The sequence below is a fragment of the Narcine bancroftii genome, chromosome 13 (genome assembly GCF_036971445.1).
Source record: "Narcine bancroftii isolate sNarBan1 chromosome 13, sNarBan1.hap1, whole genome shotgun sequence".
NCBI lineage: Eukaryota > Metazoa > Chordata > Chondrichthyes > Torpediniformes > Narcinidae > Narcine > Narcine bancroftii.
Genome location: NC_091481.1, coordinates 36,235,809 through 36,255,626, shown reverse-complemented (window position 1 = coordinate 36,255,626; position 19,818 = coordinate 36,235,809). Strand labels below are relative to the sequence as shown.

Below are 19,818 nucleotides of genomic sequence, written 5' to 3'. Positions count from 1 at the left end.
GGAAACTGTTCATTACACACACACACACACACACACACACACACACACACACACTGGTTTATTACAGTGAGAAGAGTGTATTCTTAAGCAGTTATAAAATAGTTCACATTATCCTGACTGTATAACAGCGCCCAATCCAAAACAGCATCTCTCTAGACCATGGTGCATGTACAAAAACACACAATACATAAACATCACATAAATAATCAAAATAAATATAGATAAATATCTGGGATGGTTGTCACGGTTACTCCATCAATCTTGCATCCTGCGGGAAGAAGCTATTCCTCAGCCTGGAAGTCCTGATTTTGATGTTTCTGTACCACCTTCTTAATGGTAGTCTGTTGAAGATGGTGTACGCTGGATGAAAGGATCTTCTCTAATTCCTTGAGCCAGTGCTTCTCATAAATATTGTCTGTAGAGGAAAGGAAGACTCCAGTCATTCTGTTGGCTGTTTTAATGATTCACTGTATAGACTTCCAGTCTGATGCCTTCCAGCTACCATATCACACTCCGATGCAGCCAGCAGGATGCTTAATTGCTCCTCTAAAAGGTTGTCAAGTTTGGAGGTGGGGAGTTTGGTAGTCCTGCTCTCCTCATCCTCCTCAGGTTGTACAGGTGCTGCAGTACCTCCCTGACTAATAAGGAGGTGTTTAAAGAAAATCTGATTGGATACTAGCCATAGATTTATCATGGTACAAATCTCACCAGACGTGAGGAGGAGCCTTAATACTGAGGAGTTGTTGCAAGGAAACCTGGTTATAGTTGCAATATTATGGTTCAGTTCTAGTTACTGTCCTACACCAAAGAGTCTGGCTCCTGTTGGAAAGGGTGAAGAATGCTTTGTCAAAAATATGTTCTTTCTAATTCAAGCAGTATCATAGAATTAAAATGAAACATTTTGTAGAACTGTCCATTTTTTATCAAAGTGGATTTTTTTTTTTTTTAAATTTTTTTTATTTTTCACACCATAAATCACATTAGCCATGATATACACAATTTCTTTTTCACACATATACAGTGACTTTTTCTCCCCCCCCCCTTTCCTCCCAAACCACCCCCCCACCCCCCCTCTCATCCATTTTAGGTATACAATCTAGGTTGCATTAATCCAGTCAGACAATGTTGTCATTCAACAAAATTACACCAGAAATTCTACTGAGTCCATTCTTTTCTTTCCTTCTCCTTCCATCAACTTAGGTAATGTTTGTCCCCGGTAGGTTTTCGCTATTGTATTTAATGTAAGGCTCCTATACTTGTTCGAATATTTCAATATTATTTCTTAACCAATATGTTATTTTTTCTAATGGAATACATTTATTCATTTAAATTTGGTAGTTTATTCCTTTTAATTTGGTTATGTATTCCATTAATATTTAAAGACATATAGTTCAGCGTAGCCCTTTTATATTTTGTTTATCTTCTCTTTCCGTTTTTCCATCTTTACCTTTCCTCCTTTTCCATTTCTGTTTTCTTATTTTCAACTCTTTATAAGACAACATTCCTACAACATCCAACATTTTCCTTATTCTCCTATTTCTATCTTATTTATTCCCAATCTCCCATTCACCTCCTGAGTTGTCCTTTATCCCTTGTCGGACAACCACATCTCCCCTCTCCATTTGGATTTGCGAATCCACTCGCAAGCGTCAACTGATTTTGCAGTGACCGCTATTTCCCCCCACCCCGCCTCCCCCAGAAAAGATTTCACTTTTCATATGTCACAAAGGTCACTCTTTTAATTCCCTCCTTATTCTCTCTATTCCATTACCTTCCCTTATTAATTCTTGTCTATACTATCTATATTTTCCTCTAAGTACAGATACATTCACGTATGCTCCTTGTCTCTATTCACTCTTATACCTCTTTACCCGCATACATATCAATCGTGATCATTTTTACTCTCATTACCCGTCTTCATCCCTCAGTCTATTTTTGTCTTTACCCACATACATATCAATTGTGATCATCTTAACTCTCATTACCCGTCTTCCTCCCTCAGTCTATTTTTGTAATTGTTCTGCAAATTTTCGTGCTTCTTCTGGATCCGAGAATAGTCTGTTTTGTTGTCCTGGAATAAATATTTTCAATACCGCTGGATGCTTTAGTATAAATTTATACCCTTTCTTCCATAAAATTGCCTTTGCTGTATTGAACTCTTTTCTCTTCTTTAGGAGTTCAAAACTTATATCTGGATAAATGAAGATTTTTTGCCCTTTATACTCCAGTGGTTTGTTGCCCTCTCTTACTTTTTCCATTGTCTTCTCCAGTACCTTTTCTCTTGTAGTATATCTTAGGAATTTTACTACAATAGATCTTGGTTTTTGTTGTGGTTGTGGTTTAGAGGCCAATACTCTATGTGCCCTTTCTATTTCCAATTCTTGCTGTAGTTCTGGACATCCTAGGGTCTTAGGGATCCACTCTTTTATAAACTCCCTCATATTCTTGCCTTCTTCATCTTCCTTAAGGCCCACTATCTTTATGTTATTTCTTCTGTTATGGTTTTCCATTGTATCTATTTTTTGAGCTAGTAGTTCTTGTGTCTCTTTAGTTTTTTTATTAGATTTCTCCAATTTCTTTTTTAAGTCTTCTACCTCCATTTCTGCTGCTACTGCCCGCTCTTCCATCTTGTCCATTTTCTTTCCCATTTCTGTTAAGGTCATCTCCATTTTATTTATTTTCTCTTCTGTGTTGTTTATTCTTTTTCTTAAATCCTTAAATTCCTGTGTTTGCCATTCTTTAAATGATTCCATGTATCCTCTAATAAGAGCAAGTATATCCTTTACCTTGCCTCTCTTTTCTTCTTCTATTTCACCATACTCTTCCTCTTCTTCTTCCTCTGGGTTGGCCATCTGTTGTTTCTTTGTTGCCCTTTCCTCCTCTTCTTTCTTGTTTCTGTTGTCTTCTGTGGTCTCTTCTTGCTGCAGGTGTTCTGCAGCTGTCGTTGCCGGCTGTGGAGATCGACTCTCCAGCTGGTCCCCCCTCCCGTCGGTGTGTTTCTTTTCATTCGCATCGCGCATGCGCGAAGTATCGCGCATGCGCGGTTGCGCACTTTTACTCGGCTCTGCGAGCCATTTTTGTAGTCCATTATTTACCGACCTGAGGGAGCGGGTTTCTCTCTCCGCAGCGGGCCTCTTCGGACAGGTAAGGCCTTCACCTTTTTCCTCCTTTGTCTTCTCTTCCTCTCTTCTTACCGTTGCTTTCGACTTTTCTTTTTTTGTCGCCATCTTCTTTCCACCTTTATACTCACTTTTCTGTAACTTTTATTTCTGTGCCTTTGTGTTTTCTCTTGTTTTTCCCGACTTTTCTGGAGAGGGCTGGAGTTCACCGTCCGGCCACTACTCCATTGCGTGACTCCTCCTATCTAAGTGGATTTGATGAATTTTTATTTCAAGACTCATTAAAAAAAATGGTTGACTGTTCCTGCAGGTTGCAGAATGAATATGCAAAAGCCCAGAACGAGTTGAAGCGAATGCAGACAGACAAACAAAGTACTCATGAGAAATTCCAACTTCTTCTTGCTGAACTTCGTGGGGAATTAATTGATAAAACAAGGGAACAAGAGGAACTGAAAATGCAGGTGATGTTATAGTTTGCATAAAATTAAATTCTAGTCGAATACCAAACAAAATTAAGGTAATAGAAGATCCAAAGTTTCTTCAACAGAGCACTGTTAAATAAGACTGGTCTCTAGCCACATTAAGACACAATTGGCACAGGGAGGTAAATTTAACAGAATGCTTAGAGAGAGGAAAGAGTATCATGAACCCTGGATTCTGTACAGCACAGACAGAGGAAACTCTGCATCCACCAGGTCATGAACCGGTAGGCATGAAAGTGAGTTTTAATAGCTGATGAGTGAAGGAAGGATGCAGTGGTCACTGTTATGGAAGTGAGAATTCAGTTTTATGGTTAGAGTAGGGATTAACACCAAAGGTGGGAATGACATGGGTTAGTTTTGTATAGGAGAAGGATAGAGTCTGATTAGAGAAATTCAAGCAGAATTTTGAGTTAGGAGGACATCACTACTGGTACTGATGCAGCTTCTCAACTTGAAATGTTGACCATCCCTCACCCTCCATAGATTCTGTCTGCCTGCTATTTTCTGAACACTAAACATATTTTATAATCATCCCTATTATACAGGGGTGGCCAACTTTTAATTTTTAATTTAGACATACAGCACGATAATGCCATTTCAGCCCACGAGTCTATGCCACCCAATTAACCTACATTGTTCTGAATGGAAGCTGTTGACTGCTGTATCTTTCTATGTTACACATCTTAAGTAGGCAGTGAAACTTGTTGGGATATCATGATATTGTGAAAGACACATTCCTTCTGTAATAAACACAAGAAAGCCAAATCGAGAACATCAATGTGAGAAATGGATTTTGTGGTTAGATTGCAGAAAGCTAAAATGTAGCTAAGTTCTTGTAATGGAGAAGCTACAGATTTTCACTTCGCCAGGAGCTCTGGTGGGCGGCTGAATGACTAAGGCAAGGATCCGTGGTTATAGTGTCGGGAGCTTGGATGGGCGGGTAGTTGCGGAGTCGGGAGCCCGGAAGGGTGGGCAGTTGAGGTGAAAGTTTGCAGTCAGGGCATCGGAAGTTCAGATGGGCAGTTGTCTGAAATGAAGGTTCACAGCTGGGGTGTTGGGAGCTCAGATGGGCGGGTGGTCAGAGAGTCGGGAGCCTGGATGGGTGGGTGGCTGAAGTGAAAGTTGTGGTCAGGGCATCGGTAGTTCAGATGGGCAGTTGTCACGGCTGGGGTGTCGGGAGCTCAGATGGATAGGTGGTCAGGGCGTCAGAAGCTGGTCCTCTGCAATGAATGCCAGGGAGCTGTCAGGGCCAAAAATGGGGGGGGGGGTTGTTGTCTTTTACATGGGTCATATGGAAATATGGTATGTGATGTCAACTGAGTTTGTATATTGTTTTGACTTAAAGAATTGAGTTACAGGGAAAGGTTAAACAGGTTAGGACTTTATTCCCTGGTGTTTAGAAGAATGAGGGGAGATTTGATATTTAAAATTATGAGGGGGGGTAGACAGAGTACATAATGGGGGTGTAGGTTAATTGGGCAGCAGGAACTCGTTGGCCAAAAATGACCTGTTACCATGCTGTATGTTTAAATTAAAAGGATAGCCACCTTTGTCCTAGAGTTTCATAAGCATGCATGCTCTCCTCTCACCACCAACCCCAATTTGTCCTCCCACCATCATCAACAATCACTATGGCCACCCCACCTGCTCCTTCCTCTGTCCCCTCCCCCATATTTTTCCATACCAGCTTTCCTCAAACCTCCAATCTGCTTGGTTGGCTTAATTGTAACCCAAACTCTCACAAGTGTGGTTTGACCTCAGACCCAGATGGGGCCATATCTGGCCTTTGGAGCAGTGAATTTTGAAGTTCCAGGGCAGCAACCAAGATAATTTCAGTTCCAGCACACTGGTTCCTTTCCAATGCACCATTTTGGGTCTACTAGAATGTCATATGCTTATAACAGACCTTATTTGAAAGCTAATTTTGAACCTCAACCTATATGTCAGTCTACACATGGAAACAAAAGAAAAGTCGGACGTTGAGAAGCTTAATAGGAATTCTACAGTTGTTGACCTTTTCTATTGTTCTGCCTAGATAGTAACACCTCAAAAACTGGAGCTATTAAAAGCACAAATACAGCAAGATCTAGAGGCACCTATGAGAGAGCGTATCAGGAAAGAAGAAGAGGTGAGAATAAGGAGAAGGAAAATCTTTATTAACAATTTAATAAAAGAAATAGTTTAAATTTATTGAATGAAACTGAAAACCATTCGTTGTTTTAGGAAGCGGAAAGATACAGAACAGAATATAATAAAATGCGATATGAATACACTTTCTTAAAATCCGAGATAGAGCATCAAAAGGAAGAGCATGAACGGATCCTGAATGAGAAGGTGATCAAATCTGAAGCTGAGGTGAGAATTGTTGATGAATTCCTGTCATGAACTCTTGCCCATAAATATTGTTTATTAGTTGGATCTGTAGGATGTCCCACCAACACCTTCTCATCCTGCCTGCTGCTGCTTTCAGAGTTATTTGCTCTTGTCGTTCATTAAGCTCGCTCTGTTCTGGTTTCTTCAAGTTCTCATACGTGATCAGACTGGAATTTATGGGACTTAACATGTTGCAGTGTGTTTCTCCCATTAATAATTTCACAGGTTTCTGTCTGTATTACACTGATGTTTACTCCTGTATAAGGCAGATAAAAAGGCTGGGATTTTGCTGAGGTTAAAATTAAAAAGTTTTCAGATGTGGATACTTTTTAAAAACTGAAATATTTCTCATCTCATTGGAGTCAAGGATTTCCATTAATTGCCTGTTCTCTGATACTAAAATGAGTGAATCTGCATTTGTTGTCTCATCGTGGTCACTAGAGTTGGTCATTTTGGGTCTTCTCAAACCACTGTATTCAGGGTACTGATAGTGTAACCATAACAGCATTAGAGGGAGTACGTTATCAGAGTTGGAAACATTCTGATTATATTTTGCATTCAGATTTGAAAGGAGTGTGATCCCAAATCACTGATGCTCTGTTCATGGGATTAGTGATTGGGTATTAATATCCTTGCAATTCTGACCCGTGACCTATGTCCAATAAAATTGCTTGAATATCACTGTGTGGTCTTGGGTTGAAGGAAGAAATGCAGCAGATCTGTACAATAATGCACATTTTATCATGCTTATTATAAAATACTGTAAAATCCCCATGATCTTGAATTTAATCAGCAGGAAACAAACAACTGGCAAAAAAAAGGAAACAAATAAATAAATAATTTGGAAGAAAAATAAGTCTGGGCGGATGGACCCCATGGGGCAGCACTGAAACTTTATTGGACACACACAGGTTTGCCCTGCTGAGAGAGCAATGCCCCTCAATGCACGCAAATTTGTTTTGCTGTCGCCACTTGCATAAAGGGGAATCAGGTTGCTAGCGTGAGAAAAGTGTGCAGAAGGCCTGAGGAGGACACTTGGATGGAGAGGAGTTGGATTGCCATGATGAAGATGGGAGTAAACATGGGGGGGGTGTGCCACCTGATGACGTGGGGTTTGTAATGAAATCCCTATTCTTCCCGAAAATATTAAAAAATAGATAGAAAAGTTCAAAAGGACAGTGCAAGAAGTCGTCAGGAGAGTTGAAGAAAAGAATGGGATGCCACCAAAGAAGGAAAAACTTGTTACCACAGTGTCGGAAATGGAAAAAGAAAAGGACAAAGAGAGAGAAATAAGGCCTACCTCAAAGAAGGAAGCTGGTCCTCTGCAGTGAACGCCAGGGATCTGGGGAGACCTTGGCCCAAGGTCGCCCCTGACAATGGTCGCTGCTAACTGAAGAAGAACATTCTTCGCGCATGTGCAGAGAAGAAAGCAAAACAGAGGCACTTTAAAAAAAAATCCTGAAGCTGACAGCTCCAGGGGTGAACCTAGTGAAGAATTAAGAGATAGAAGCTGAATCGGACTCAGAACAAGGATTCAGAGAAGTTGGTAAGCAAACTTTACTACTGGCTTCGGAGGTTAAAATGAATATGGGCAATTTGCAACAGACTTTGGAAGAATCATTGCAACAGACTCTTAAAGTTAGGTCTGATAAAGTGAGAGAAAGTAGAGATGTGACTACTCTGGTGCAGTGTACCTTAAAGCAGATGGATAAGAATCTAGAAGTTATGAAAGAAAGAACAAAAGGAAATGAATTTGAAATACAGCAATTAAAAGATCAAGCAGAGTCAAAAGTAATGAAGGAACAATTTATTTAGTCAGAAGATGGATACTTTAGAAAACTATAGTAGAAGAAATAACATTAAAATCGTGGGGCGGAGACAAGGTGATGAAAGTCAAGATGTGAAGAAATTTTTACAAAGTTGGATACCACAAGTATTGGGCATAGAAAAATTTAAAGGAGTCTTTGAAATTGAGAAAGTGCACAGAGTGCAAAACCGCAAAAAGGTCAAAACCTTTGTCCAATATTGGTCAATTTCCTTCGCTATGAAATGAGGAAGAAAGTGTTGGAACTAGCAGCAAAGCAAGCGAAGGCAAGAGAAGCCCCAGTGATCTACAATGGAAACAAGAATTGTTTCTATGCAGACATAAGTTTTGAACTGTTGAAAAAGAGAAAGGAATTTAATGTAGTTAAAAATATATTATGGAAGAAGAGTTATGCATTTGTTTTGAGATATCCTGGTGTATTAAAAATCTTCCTTGTTGATGTCTTGGGTAAACTTACACCTCTCATTTTGTTCATTTTAGATTGGTCACAGTGTTTGAGCTACCGAAAGAAAATAGACACACACACCGAGAGCAGTTCAGTTTATACAAATGTTTATTACAAATTCAAAAGCTGATTTCATACTACAATATGCAAGCCCTTCCCAACTATACTTATCAACGCTTGGACTGGTTCCAACTGCCGAAGCGAGGCAACGACTGCACACTTGTAGTAGGTTGTCAGGGCGCCGGTAGCAGCTTCTCCACCTCCCCTGACCGGGACGTTGGCTGAACTCTAGAAGTTCTTCTTCTTGCTGAGAGATGTTGCCACCTCTTGGAGAGTCTCTCTCTTCAGCAGCGGGACCATGGCTTATATTACCCAAAAACTGCTTACCCAAGCACCTATTCCCAACACAGCAAGAAAGATAACCAAGCAAGCTAGCATACTAGGTTTCTAACTAGTAACATAATTTTCAGCTTATCACTTTGAATACAATGGTTTATTATGCATCAAGGCTAGGCCTCTGACAGTCTGTGATCAAAACAAGCAGGAAGATTAAATGTTCTTGGTACACAGATGTCCTTTCTTCGGGTAACAGCATCTCTGGCCCCTCGGTGGAATTTAGCTTATGTCTGCTGATTCTAAAACACAAGCAGGTTCTCAGCCTTGCAAAACCAAGAGCAGCAAATTAAAAAAAACAGGTTAGAATCTTCCATTACAGTTGATGAGCATAAATTTTTTTCAAATCCCAATGGAGCCAAAGTTTTTGCTGAATCCTGAGGAGGACACTTGGATGGAGAGGAGTTGGATTGCTTAGCCTGCTAAGGTGGGAAGTAAGGGGTAAAGAGGTTTATTGATTGGAATGTCAATAAAGCTGGAAGATTAATATGTCTATCTGACTTTTAAAATTATAAGGGTAGGGAGTAAAGACAAGATTAATAGGTAATTAAGTAAATGACAAAATATATGTAGAGGCTAGTTAGCCCAAGATTTGGGGGAGCAAAGGGGATGTTTGCTGGCTGCCACCAAATCATGTGTGCAGTTGTACTACTCCAATAAATAAGGGAGATAAAAAGGGTACGTTGATAATGTGTGCCTTTTTTGGGGATTTCTATCTTTTCTTGTTTCCCATCTTTTCTATTTTCTACACATTTATTTGTATAATAGATCCAATAAACTATAATGCCTTTGTTATGTTAGAAGGGGATTTGGAAGATGAAGGCTGGATGAGTAGAGGATTAATTTGATGAAAAATGATTGGGAAGGTTAAGTTTATGAGTTTTAATGTTAATGGGATACAAAATCAAATAAAACATTTAAAAAAAAATAGTATTTATGAAAAAGAATATAGATATAGTTTTTTACAGGAAACACATTTAGAGGAGAAGGAATTAGATAAATTACAAAGAAATTGAGAAGGTAAAGTAGTGGCAGCCTCATTTAATTCAAAGTATCAAGGAGTAGCAATATTGATCAATAAAAATCTACCAATAAAAATTTAAAATGTAGTAAAAGACCCAGCAGGAAGGTACATTACAGTAGAATGTCAACTATACTCAGAAGATTAGACTTTGCTGAATTTATATGCTCCAAATGTAGAAGATAATACATTTTTGCAAGACATTTTTATGAAACTGTCAAATGGCAGTGGTAAGATTTTGATGGGAGGAGATTTTAATTTGACATTAAATTCGAAAACAGACAGATCGAGAAAATATACAGGAGATAGTAAAGTAAAAAAGTAAAAGAACTAATGGTAGAAATGGGACTGATGGATATTTGGAGAAAAATGCATATGAATGATAGAGTTTATTCATTTTATTCCTTTTGCCATAAGACATATTTATGAATTGACATGTTTTTTACTGGCAGCTCAAGTTCAATCCAGAGTTCAACAAGTGGAATATCTGGCACATACTATCTCAGACCATTCTCCTTTATTATTGTCAATAGTATATGAAGAAGAAAAAGTTAATGGATATAGTTGGAGATTAAATAAGGTATTGTTCAAAAGGAAAGATTTTTGTGATTTTGTAAGAAAACAAATTAAGTTTTTTATGGAAAATAACATTCGGTAAAGAATAAATTTGTTATATGCGATACTTTAAAGGCATAATTAAGAGGACAAATAATTAGTTATACGGTAAATTTAAAAGAAATCGATCAATTAGAAAAAGAAATAACTGATTTGGAGAAAACCATACAAATTAGTCTAAATGTGGAAAAGAGGAAATTAATGGAAACAAAAAAGGTCAAGCTGAATATGATACAAAGATATAGAGTTGAAAGAGATATATGCGAACTAAACAAAGGTATTGTGAGAAAGTGCTCACAAGGTGTTGGCTTGGCAGTTAAAGAAAGAACAGGTATCTAGGACTTTAATAACAATGAAAGACAAAAATGGCCAGATGGTTTATGTTTAAGGAAATAAATGAAAATTTTAGAGTGTTTTCTGAGAAATTATACAAGTCTGAGTTAAAACAAGATGAAATTAAAATTGAGCAATATTTGCAACAAGTTCAATTACCAAATTTGTGTGAAGAGGAGAAGAAAAAATTATCTAATTCCTTTGCAGAAGATATTTTGAAAACATTGCAAAATAATAAAGTGCCAGGAGTAGATGCTTTCCCAGTGGAATTTTATAAGGAATTTAAGGAATTGTTGGTGCCAATTTTTAAAGGGATATTAGATCAAATGAGAGAAGTAAATGATGTACCAGAATCTTTTAAGATGGCATTGATAATGGTAATACCAAATAAAGGGAAAGGCCCACTACAAAGAGCTTCATATAGACCAATATCTTTGATAAATGTAGATTATAAAATTGTGTCCAAATTGAGGGTCAATCGTTTGGTTAAAATACTTCCAAAATGAATCAATATGGACCAGATGAGTTTATTACAAAAAGAAAGACGGCTGATAATATATTGAGATTTTTAAGTTTGATAAATGTAGCTCAAAAAGAAGCAGAAAAAGCATTTGATAGATTAGAATTGGACTTTTTATTTAAAGTGTTTTATAAGTTTGGATTTCTTGAGATATTTCTTTCTTTGGCTTGGCTTCGCGGACGAAGATTTAAGGAGGGGGTAAATGTCCACGTCAGCTGCAGGCTCATTTGTGGCTGACAAGTCCGGACAGGCAGACACGGTTGCAGCGGTTGCAGGGGAAAATTGGTTGGTTGGGGTTGGGTGTTGGGTTTTTCCTCCTTTGCCTTTTGTCAGTGAGGTGGGCTCTGCGGTCTTCTTCAAAGGAGGTTGCTGCCCGCCAAACTGTGAGGCGCCAAGATGCACGGTTTGAGGCGATATCAGCCCACTGGCAGTGGTCAATGTGGCAGGCACCAAGAGATTTCTTTAGGCAGTCCTTGTACCTTTTCTTTGGTGCACCTCTGTCACGGTGGCCAGTGGAGAGCTCGCCATATAACACGATCTTGGGAAGGCGATGGTCCTCCATTCTGGAGACGTGACCCACCCAGCGCAGCTGGATCTTCAGCAGCGTGGACTCGATGCTGTCGACCTCTGCCATCTCGAGTACTTCGACGTTAGGAATGAAAGCGCTCCAATGAATGTTGAGGATGGAGCGGAGACAATAGTGAACAAAAGGCAAAAGTAAGAGTAAATGGTCAAGTGTTGAGCTTGATTAGATTAGAAAGGTCTTCTAGGCGGGGTTGCCCTCTTTCACCATTTCTATTTGCATTGGCAATAGAACTGTTAGCTGAAGTGATTCAAAGAGATGAGGAAATTACTGGTTTTGTATAAATGGAACTATGAAATTTTTAAAGGTATAAAAAAAATACCAATTTTAAAACATTTGCTTCAAATATGGAACGGATACATGTGGAAAGAGGTATAAGGAACTATCAGTTGGCTCAAATGACTTTAAGGTAAAATCAACTTCTTCCATTTTTAATGAATAATTCTTTATTTGTTTATTGAATGTCTACGAGATACTTTCTTGGAGCAGCTAGTGGAGGAACCTACCAGGGGGAAGTTGATTCTGGATTTGGTGCTGTGCAGTGACGCAGAGTTAATAAGTGACCTCGATGTAAGGGAGCCATTAGGGAATAGTGACCATGGTATGGTTGCTTTTGAGCTGCAATTAGAAAGGGAAAAAGAAAGGAAGTCGGAAGCATCTGTACTGCAGTTAAATAAAGGGAATTATGCAGCTATGAGGGAGGAGCTAGCCAAAATAAAATGGAAAGATACACTAGCTGGGAGGACACCTGGGCAAAAATGGCAGGTATTTGTGGACATTTTTCACAGGTTTCAGGACAAATTTATTCCAAAGTGGAGGAAAGGCTCTAGGAGATGCAAATGGCAGCCGTGGCTAACTAATGAAATCAAGTGTAATATCAAATCCAAAGGGAGTAAGTATAGGATAGCGAAGCGGAGTGGGAAGTTAGAGGATTGGGAAACCTTCAAAGAGCATCAGAGGGTAACTAAGAAAGTCATAAGAGAGGGGAAAATTAAGTACGAGAGGAAATTAGCAAATAATATAATGGAGGATAGCAAAAGCTTTTTTAAATATGTGAAGAGGAAGAAATTGGTTTGGTCCAAAATTGGTCCATTAAGAATGGAAAAGGGTGAAATTATTACCGGAAACAAGGAGATGGCTGAGGAATTTAACAAATACTTTGCAACTGTCTTCACCAAGGAGGATATAGGTTATGGTCAGTTAGGGGGTAATGGTCATGCGGTGTCGAGAGACTTGGGGAACTTTCCTGGGGAAGTAGGGGATCTAATGGATATCCGGATCCAGAAACAGGAGGTTGTGAGTAAATTGTTGGGACTGAGGGCTGATAAATCCCCAGGGCCTGATGGGCTGCATCCCAGGGTGCTTAAAGAAGTTGCTATGGAAATTGTGGAAGCACTGGTCGACATTTTCCAAAGTTCCATAGATTCGGGGGAGGTCCCTGAGGATTGGAGAGTGGCTGATGTGGTGCCGATTTTTAAGAAGGGAGGGAGGTAGAAAACGGAAAATTATAGACCGGTCAGCCTGACATCGGTGGGTGGGGAAGATATTGGAGTCTATCATAAAAGGAGTAATAGCAGAACACAGGCAGAAATAATAGTATAAGGGCTAGTCAGCATGGATTCCTTAAGGGTAAGTCATGCTTGACTAACCTTCTGGAATTTTTTGAGGATGTGACAAAGAGGGTTGGCTTGGGAGAGCCTGTGGATGTGGTGTATTTGGACTTCCAGAAGGCCTTTGATAAGGTACCGCACGGGAGACTAGTGGGCAAGATCAAGGAGCATGGTATTGGAGGTAAGGTGCTGACATGGATAGGAAATTGGTTAAGAAATAGGAAACAAAGGGTTGGGGTAAGCGGGTCTTTTTCAGGATGGCAGGATGTGACGAGTGGAGTGCCGCAGGGATCGGTATTGGATCCTCAGTTGTTTGTAATTTATGTAAATGATTTGGATTAGGGGATTATTAATAACTTGAGCAAATTTGCAGATGACACGAAACTGGGTGGCGGTGTGGGGTGTGAGGAGGATGTCAGAAAAATGCAGAGGGACTTGGACAGGTTGGGGGAGTGGGCTGCTGAATGGAAGATGACGTTCAATGTAAGCAAATGTGAGGTTATCCATTTTGGGGGCAATAATAGGAAAGCTGAGTATTATTTAAATGGAGACAAGCTAGGGAGTGGGGAGGAGCAAATGGATCTGGGAGTACTTGTTCGCCGGTCACTGAAGACTAGCATGCAGGTTCAGAAAGCTGTGAAGAAGGCTAATAGCATGTTGGCTTTCATAAAGAGGGGATTGAGTATAGGAACAGAGACGCCCTTCTGCAGTTGTACAGGGCCCTGGTGAGACCCCACCTGGAGTATTGCGTCCAGTTCTGGTCTCCAATTTTGAGGAAGGACATACTAGCTATAGAGGGTGTGCAGCGCAGATTTACAAGGTTAGTTCCAGGGATGGCGGGGTTGACATATGCTGAAAGGCTAGAAAAACTGGACTTGTATCCGATGGAGTTTAGAAGGATGAGGGGGGACATGATTGAGGTATACAAAATCATCAGGGGGATAGACAGGGTGAAGTCGGATTACTTGTTCCCAATGATGGGGGAGACGAGGACTAGAGGGCAAAGTTTAAGAATACAGGGTAGGCCCTTTAGGACGGAGATGAGAAAACATTTTTTTACCCAGAGAAGTGTGAATCTGTGGAATGCTCTGCCACAGAGGGTGGTAGAGGCAGATTCGCTGATTATGTTCAAAAGAGAGTTAGATAAGACTAGTGGGCAAAGGAGTTCAGGGTTATGGGGATAAGGCTGGAAAGGGGTACTGATGGTAGTGATCAGCTATGATCTGTAAAATGGCAGTGCTGGCTCGACGGGCCGAAGGGCCTACTCCAGTTCCTATTGTCTATTGTCTATTATTTGACATTAGGTATGAAAAAGGTATACAGAAAATTCGAGATTGTTTTAGAGGCTCAATTTTCATGACATTTGATCAATTAAAGGAGAAGTATGGGATATCACAAAATATAATATTTGTACATTATCAATTCCAATCATATTTGAAGAGGAACATAGGAACAGATTTGAGACTCCAGGAGCACAGTCATTTAAATATGTCATAACAGATAACTTTATTAAAGGTTTATAACCATTAAATTACAAGAAACAAAGGAGAAAAAAATCTGTATAAAACTAAATTGAAATGGGAGCAGGAATTAAATATACAAATTCAAGAAGAAATATGGATGAAATTATGTAGAGACAGTGTAACTAATACAATTAATGTTAGATAACATTTTTTTTACATCGAATGTACCAATTGAATAAATTTAACCCAAATTTTTCTACTCAATGTTTTAGATGTAAAAAAGAGGTTGGTAATTTCTTGCACTCAGCATGGTTGTGTGAAAAGGTAAAAGATTTTTGGAAAGAATTATGTGCTGTGTTAGAGACGATATTAAAAGTAAAGGTTAAATTACATCCGGGAATCTTTTTGTTGGGTAATATATATGATAAAGACATTAAGTTGGAGTTAGACAAATACAAAAAGATTTTTTAGTTTAGTAACAGCAGTAGTGAGAAAGTGTGTAGGTATAACATGGAAAATGGAAAGTGATGTAAAAATAGAAGAATGTTTTTATGAAATAAAACATGGTCTCCCTTTCGAAAAAAATTACATAACATGAGAGATGATTATGACAAATTTTGTCAAATTTGGGAGCCTTATAGGAGATTTACGGATATAGATTAATCCAGACCTTCTAATCCAACTCCCTCCTCGAAAATATAGTATTTATATTATATTATTAATGTAATTATAAGTATTACTATGAATGCGTTCTTTCTTTCTTATTTTTTCTATCTGCAGGGGTTAGTGGAGGTGGGGGAATAAAATTGAAAATTATTTAATATCTACTATGTAATGATATTGCAAGCTAATTTGAAATGTAAGATACTAATAAATAACATTAAAAAAAATTGATGGGAGTAAACATTCAGCCAGCAGAGTATCCCAGTTGTGCCCTGACTGCAGTAGTTGTCTGAATAAAGTTTCAACAAAGTTGTGTTAGAATGAAATGGCTGCGCGCAGGATGAAGACGTGATGCGACTCTCCCAAAGTGTCTCTCTAGACGTGTAATCTCGACCTCTCTGGCCAGACTTTTGAGTACCCGTTTTTTAACCCTTTGTTTTCAAGTTTAAACTTTTTAAATTTTAGTTTAAAGTATTAAGGAACTATTATGGCCATTAATGGTAAAAAGATTAAACCCAAGTGAAGAAGTTACATTTTCGAAGTGCTGAAGATTTGGGGCCTAGACGACTTGATACAGCTTCAGGTTTAATTTCTTCTGTGTCTAAACCTCAAAGACTGCCTGTGGGAGCTGAAAAAAAATGTCTACTACTCACCAAGTGAAGGATGGCGCTGGAATTACCTGTTCTCTGGAAGAAGGTGCGTGTTCCCAAGAAGTGGATCCCAATTTGGAAAGCCTTTCGATTTTAACGGAGGGAGCATGCAGGAAAACGACTCCATTGTTGGAGATGCACCAGGAAGCATTTCAACCTGAAGATATCGCTTTCCTTCGTGATTTTGTGAAAAAAACAACGAGATGCAGGGGGAGACCACCGGCGACCCCCTGAGGAAGTCGAGGTGCTGTCGCTGGGAGTCCAGACCCGCGTAAAACTTCTAAAATGCCTTTTGTTGAGTTGCAGCAGGAGCTGCAGTTACCTGGTTCTGCCACTACGTCAGGGAAAGCAGGGCTGAGCTTTTCTGATTTACAGTGTATGCAATTAAATGCAAGTCATTCAACCTCTAATGAATGAGATGGTTCAAATGAATGCTAGTATAAGTTCAGAATTGAATACAGTTAAAGCACGTGTGGATGCATCTTATGAAGAATTTAAAAAATTTCAGACTGCTTTTTTGGACTGTGAACAATAAGTGGCTTCTAACACAGAAAAAGTGTTGAAGGTTGAAAAATCAGTCATAGAATTAGGAGAACGCGAGAAGGAGTTAGAGAGGAAAATAGACTACTTGGAGAATCAAAGTAGAAGGAATAATGTGAAAATCGTTGGTTTCCCAGAAGGTATAGAAGGACATAATCCTCTTCATTTTTTTAAAGACTGGATCCCACAAGTATTAGGGCAAGAATTTTTTCCTGGAGGCTTGGTACTGGAAAGAGCCCATAGAGCTTTAAGAAGAACACCCTTAGCTGGTCAACCACCGAGACCGGTAACAATTCGATGTTTGAATTATTTGGACAGAGAAGCAATACTTCGACGAGCAGTGCAAAATGCGAGACAACGACAAACTCCGTTATTGATTTAGAATAGCAGGGTTTTTTATTCTGATTTGAGTCAAGAGGTCATTCAATGTCAACGTCGATTTAATCCAGTTAAAGAAGTTTTGTGGCGTAAAGGTTATAAGTCTACTTTTCGCTACAAGGCAGTGTTGAAGGTGTTTTATGGAGACTATCAATTTCAGTTTTTTGAGAATGATCGTGAAGCAATGATTTTTGCTGATTCATTGCCAGATATAAGAGGACAAAGACGTAGTCCACCATTGTCTCCTAAAGAAAAATCTGGTTGTTCTGGAAACGGAAGAAATAGCAGAAATGGGAAAAATGGGAATGGAAAGAATCCAACTTCTTCTGAAATGGGATCTTCGAGATTGGAATTTCTTGGATGAAAAGAAGAATTTTCTTTTTCTTATTCTATTTTTTTTGTTATTAGGATATTTTGATGTTATTCATTGTTTGGCTGGGGAGGGAGAGATTTGCTGTAAGTACTTTACTAGTCATCAGCCACTGGTGGGTGACCCACACCCAATTTTTGTTTAGGGATTACTACAATTTTGGTAGTTTTTTTGGGGGGGGGGGTTCCTTTTTTTCTTTATTTTTTTTAATTTTCATTTTAGTTAGCTTTTAATTTGTGATTTTTTTTCTCCTATTGGAGGGCCTATATACGTTGATTTGAGTTTTCATATGAAGATATTATTGGTATTTAGTAATTATAGTAGGTATGTCAGTTGAGGTTTGCTACTTTTAATGTTCGAGGTTTAAACAGTCCGATCAAGCGTAAGCGAGTCTTGGCGTATATTAAGAAAATGAAAATTGATGTTGCTTTTTTACAAGAAACACATTTGAATGTGAAGGAAAGTATGAAATTAAAGAGGGACTGGGTTGGGCATGTATATTCTTCATTTAATTCTAGGGCTAAAGGCGTAGCAATTTTGATACATAAAAATTTATCTTTTGAATTACAATCAATGGAGGAAAAGGCAGGATGTATTCTTAAATTGAATTGTAAGGTTTTTAGTGAATTTTGGACTTTACTTAATATTTATGCCCCAAACGCAGATGATGAAATATTTATTTCAGATGCATTTTTATGTTTGGGTCAGGCTAATGATAATATTTTAGTTGGTGGTGATTTTAATTGTTTTGGATCCTTTATTAGATAAATCTCCGAAGAAAGTTAAGAAATCTAAGATGTCAGTTCAGGTTCAAGTATTGATGAAAGATCTTAATTTAGTAGATATTTGGAGACATCTTAATCCGACAGAGAAAGATTTCTCCTTTTATTCATCTAGACATGAATCGTTTTCAAGGATTGACTTTTTAGTATCAGCACATTTACAAGGGAAAATACAACAAGCGGAATATAAAAGTAGGGTGATTTCAGATCATTCTCTGTTATATTTTACATATGCAACTTCTGAGAAAATTCAAGTGGCCTATCGTTGGAGGTTTAATACAATGTTGTTAAAAAATACGGAATTTATTGATTTTTTTAAAAAACAAATTAATTTTTTTTGAAAGAAAATTCTAATTCTGTTCAAAGTAAGTTTGTATTATGGGATGCTATGAAAGCTTATTTGAGAGGACAAATAATTAGTTATACTTCTAAAATAAAAAAGAATCGATTAAATCAGAGTCTTGAATTAGAGAAACAGATTGATGAGTTAGAAAAGGAATTCCAGAAAGATGCTACAGAAGATCAGAAAATAGAATTATCTAGGTTGAAATTGGAATATAATACTTTGCAATCTTATCAATTTGAATGTGTGATTAATAGGACTAAACAACGGTATTATGAATGGGGAGAGAAAGCACATAAGGTATTGGCGTGGCAATTAAAGAAAGAACAGATTTCAAGGACTATTAATGCTGTTAGACGGAATTCTCTTATTGCTTATAAACCTCGTGAGATTAATTATGAATTTTGTTCATTTTATAAAAAGTTATATACATCTGAAGGAAAACAAGAAACTGGATCGATTGATTTTTTTAATCACAGTTGAATTTACCGATATTAGAGGATGCAGATATACAGGAGTTACAAGAACCACTTACTGATTCGGAAATTAAAATGGCTATGATGGAAATGCCAAACAGTAAATTGCCTGGTGATGATGGATTTTCGGTTGAATTTTATAAAATTTTTTATGATGATTTATCTACAGTATTTGGGGATGTATTACATCAAGTTGGAGAACATTATGAATTACCTGAGTCTTGTTCTAGTGCTTTAATTACAGTAATCCCAAAAAAAGATAGAGATCCTTTGAAAGTATCTTCATATAGACCAATTTCGTTGTTGAATGTAGATTATAAAATAATAGCTAAAATATTAGCGAATAGATTGGCTAAATTTTTACCTAAGTTGATTCATATGGATCAAACAGGTTTTATAAAGAATAGATATGCTTCAGATAATATTCTGCGCATGATTAGTTTGATTAATAGATTTCGATAATCTTCAGATCACCCAATGGTGATATCTTTAGATGCAGAAAAAGCATTTGATAGAGTTGAATGGACTTTTTTGTTTAAAGTTTTGGAGAAATTTAAGTTTGGTCCTTTCTTTATTGGTTGGATTAAGGCTCTATATAGTAAATCGGTAGCTAGAGTATTGACAAATGGTTTGATTTTGGAACCTTTTAAATTGACTCGATCAACCAGTCAAGGTTGTCCTTTATCACCAGCTTTGTTTGCGTTAGTGATTGAACCTTTAGCACAGCTGATAAGACAAAATACACAGATACAAGGTATGAAAGTTTTAGATGAGGAGTATAAAATTAATTTATTTGCTGATGATGTTTTGGTGTATTTAACAAACCCAGTTCAG

The 19,818-nt window shown here is 38.0% G+C and overlaps 1 protein-coding gene across 6 annotated transcripts in view; it reads left to right on the top strand.

The window, feature by feature from the left end:
- The window catches only part of cep83 (centrosomal protein 83), an 82,492-nt gene that overhangs the window by 14,091 nt on the left and 48,583 nt on the right, over positions 1–19,818 (top strand). For 5 of the 6 annotated variants that reach the window (XM_069908704.1, XM_069908702.1, XM_069908703.1 and 2 more), the window contains exons 4-6: positions 3,430–3,580; positions 5,637–5,729; positions 5,825–5,956. In XM_069908704.1, the coding sequence (XP_069764805.1) occupies positions 3,430–3,580; positions 5,637–5,729; positions 5,825–5,956 (376 nt within the window). Of the gene's footprint in view, positions 1–3,429; positions 3,581–5,636; positions 5,730–5,824; positions 5,957–19,818 lie in introns of those variants that run through there. The other variant, XM_069908706.1, reaches the window with a different exon arrangement.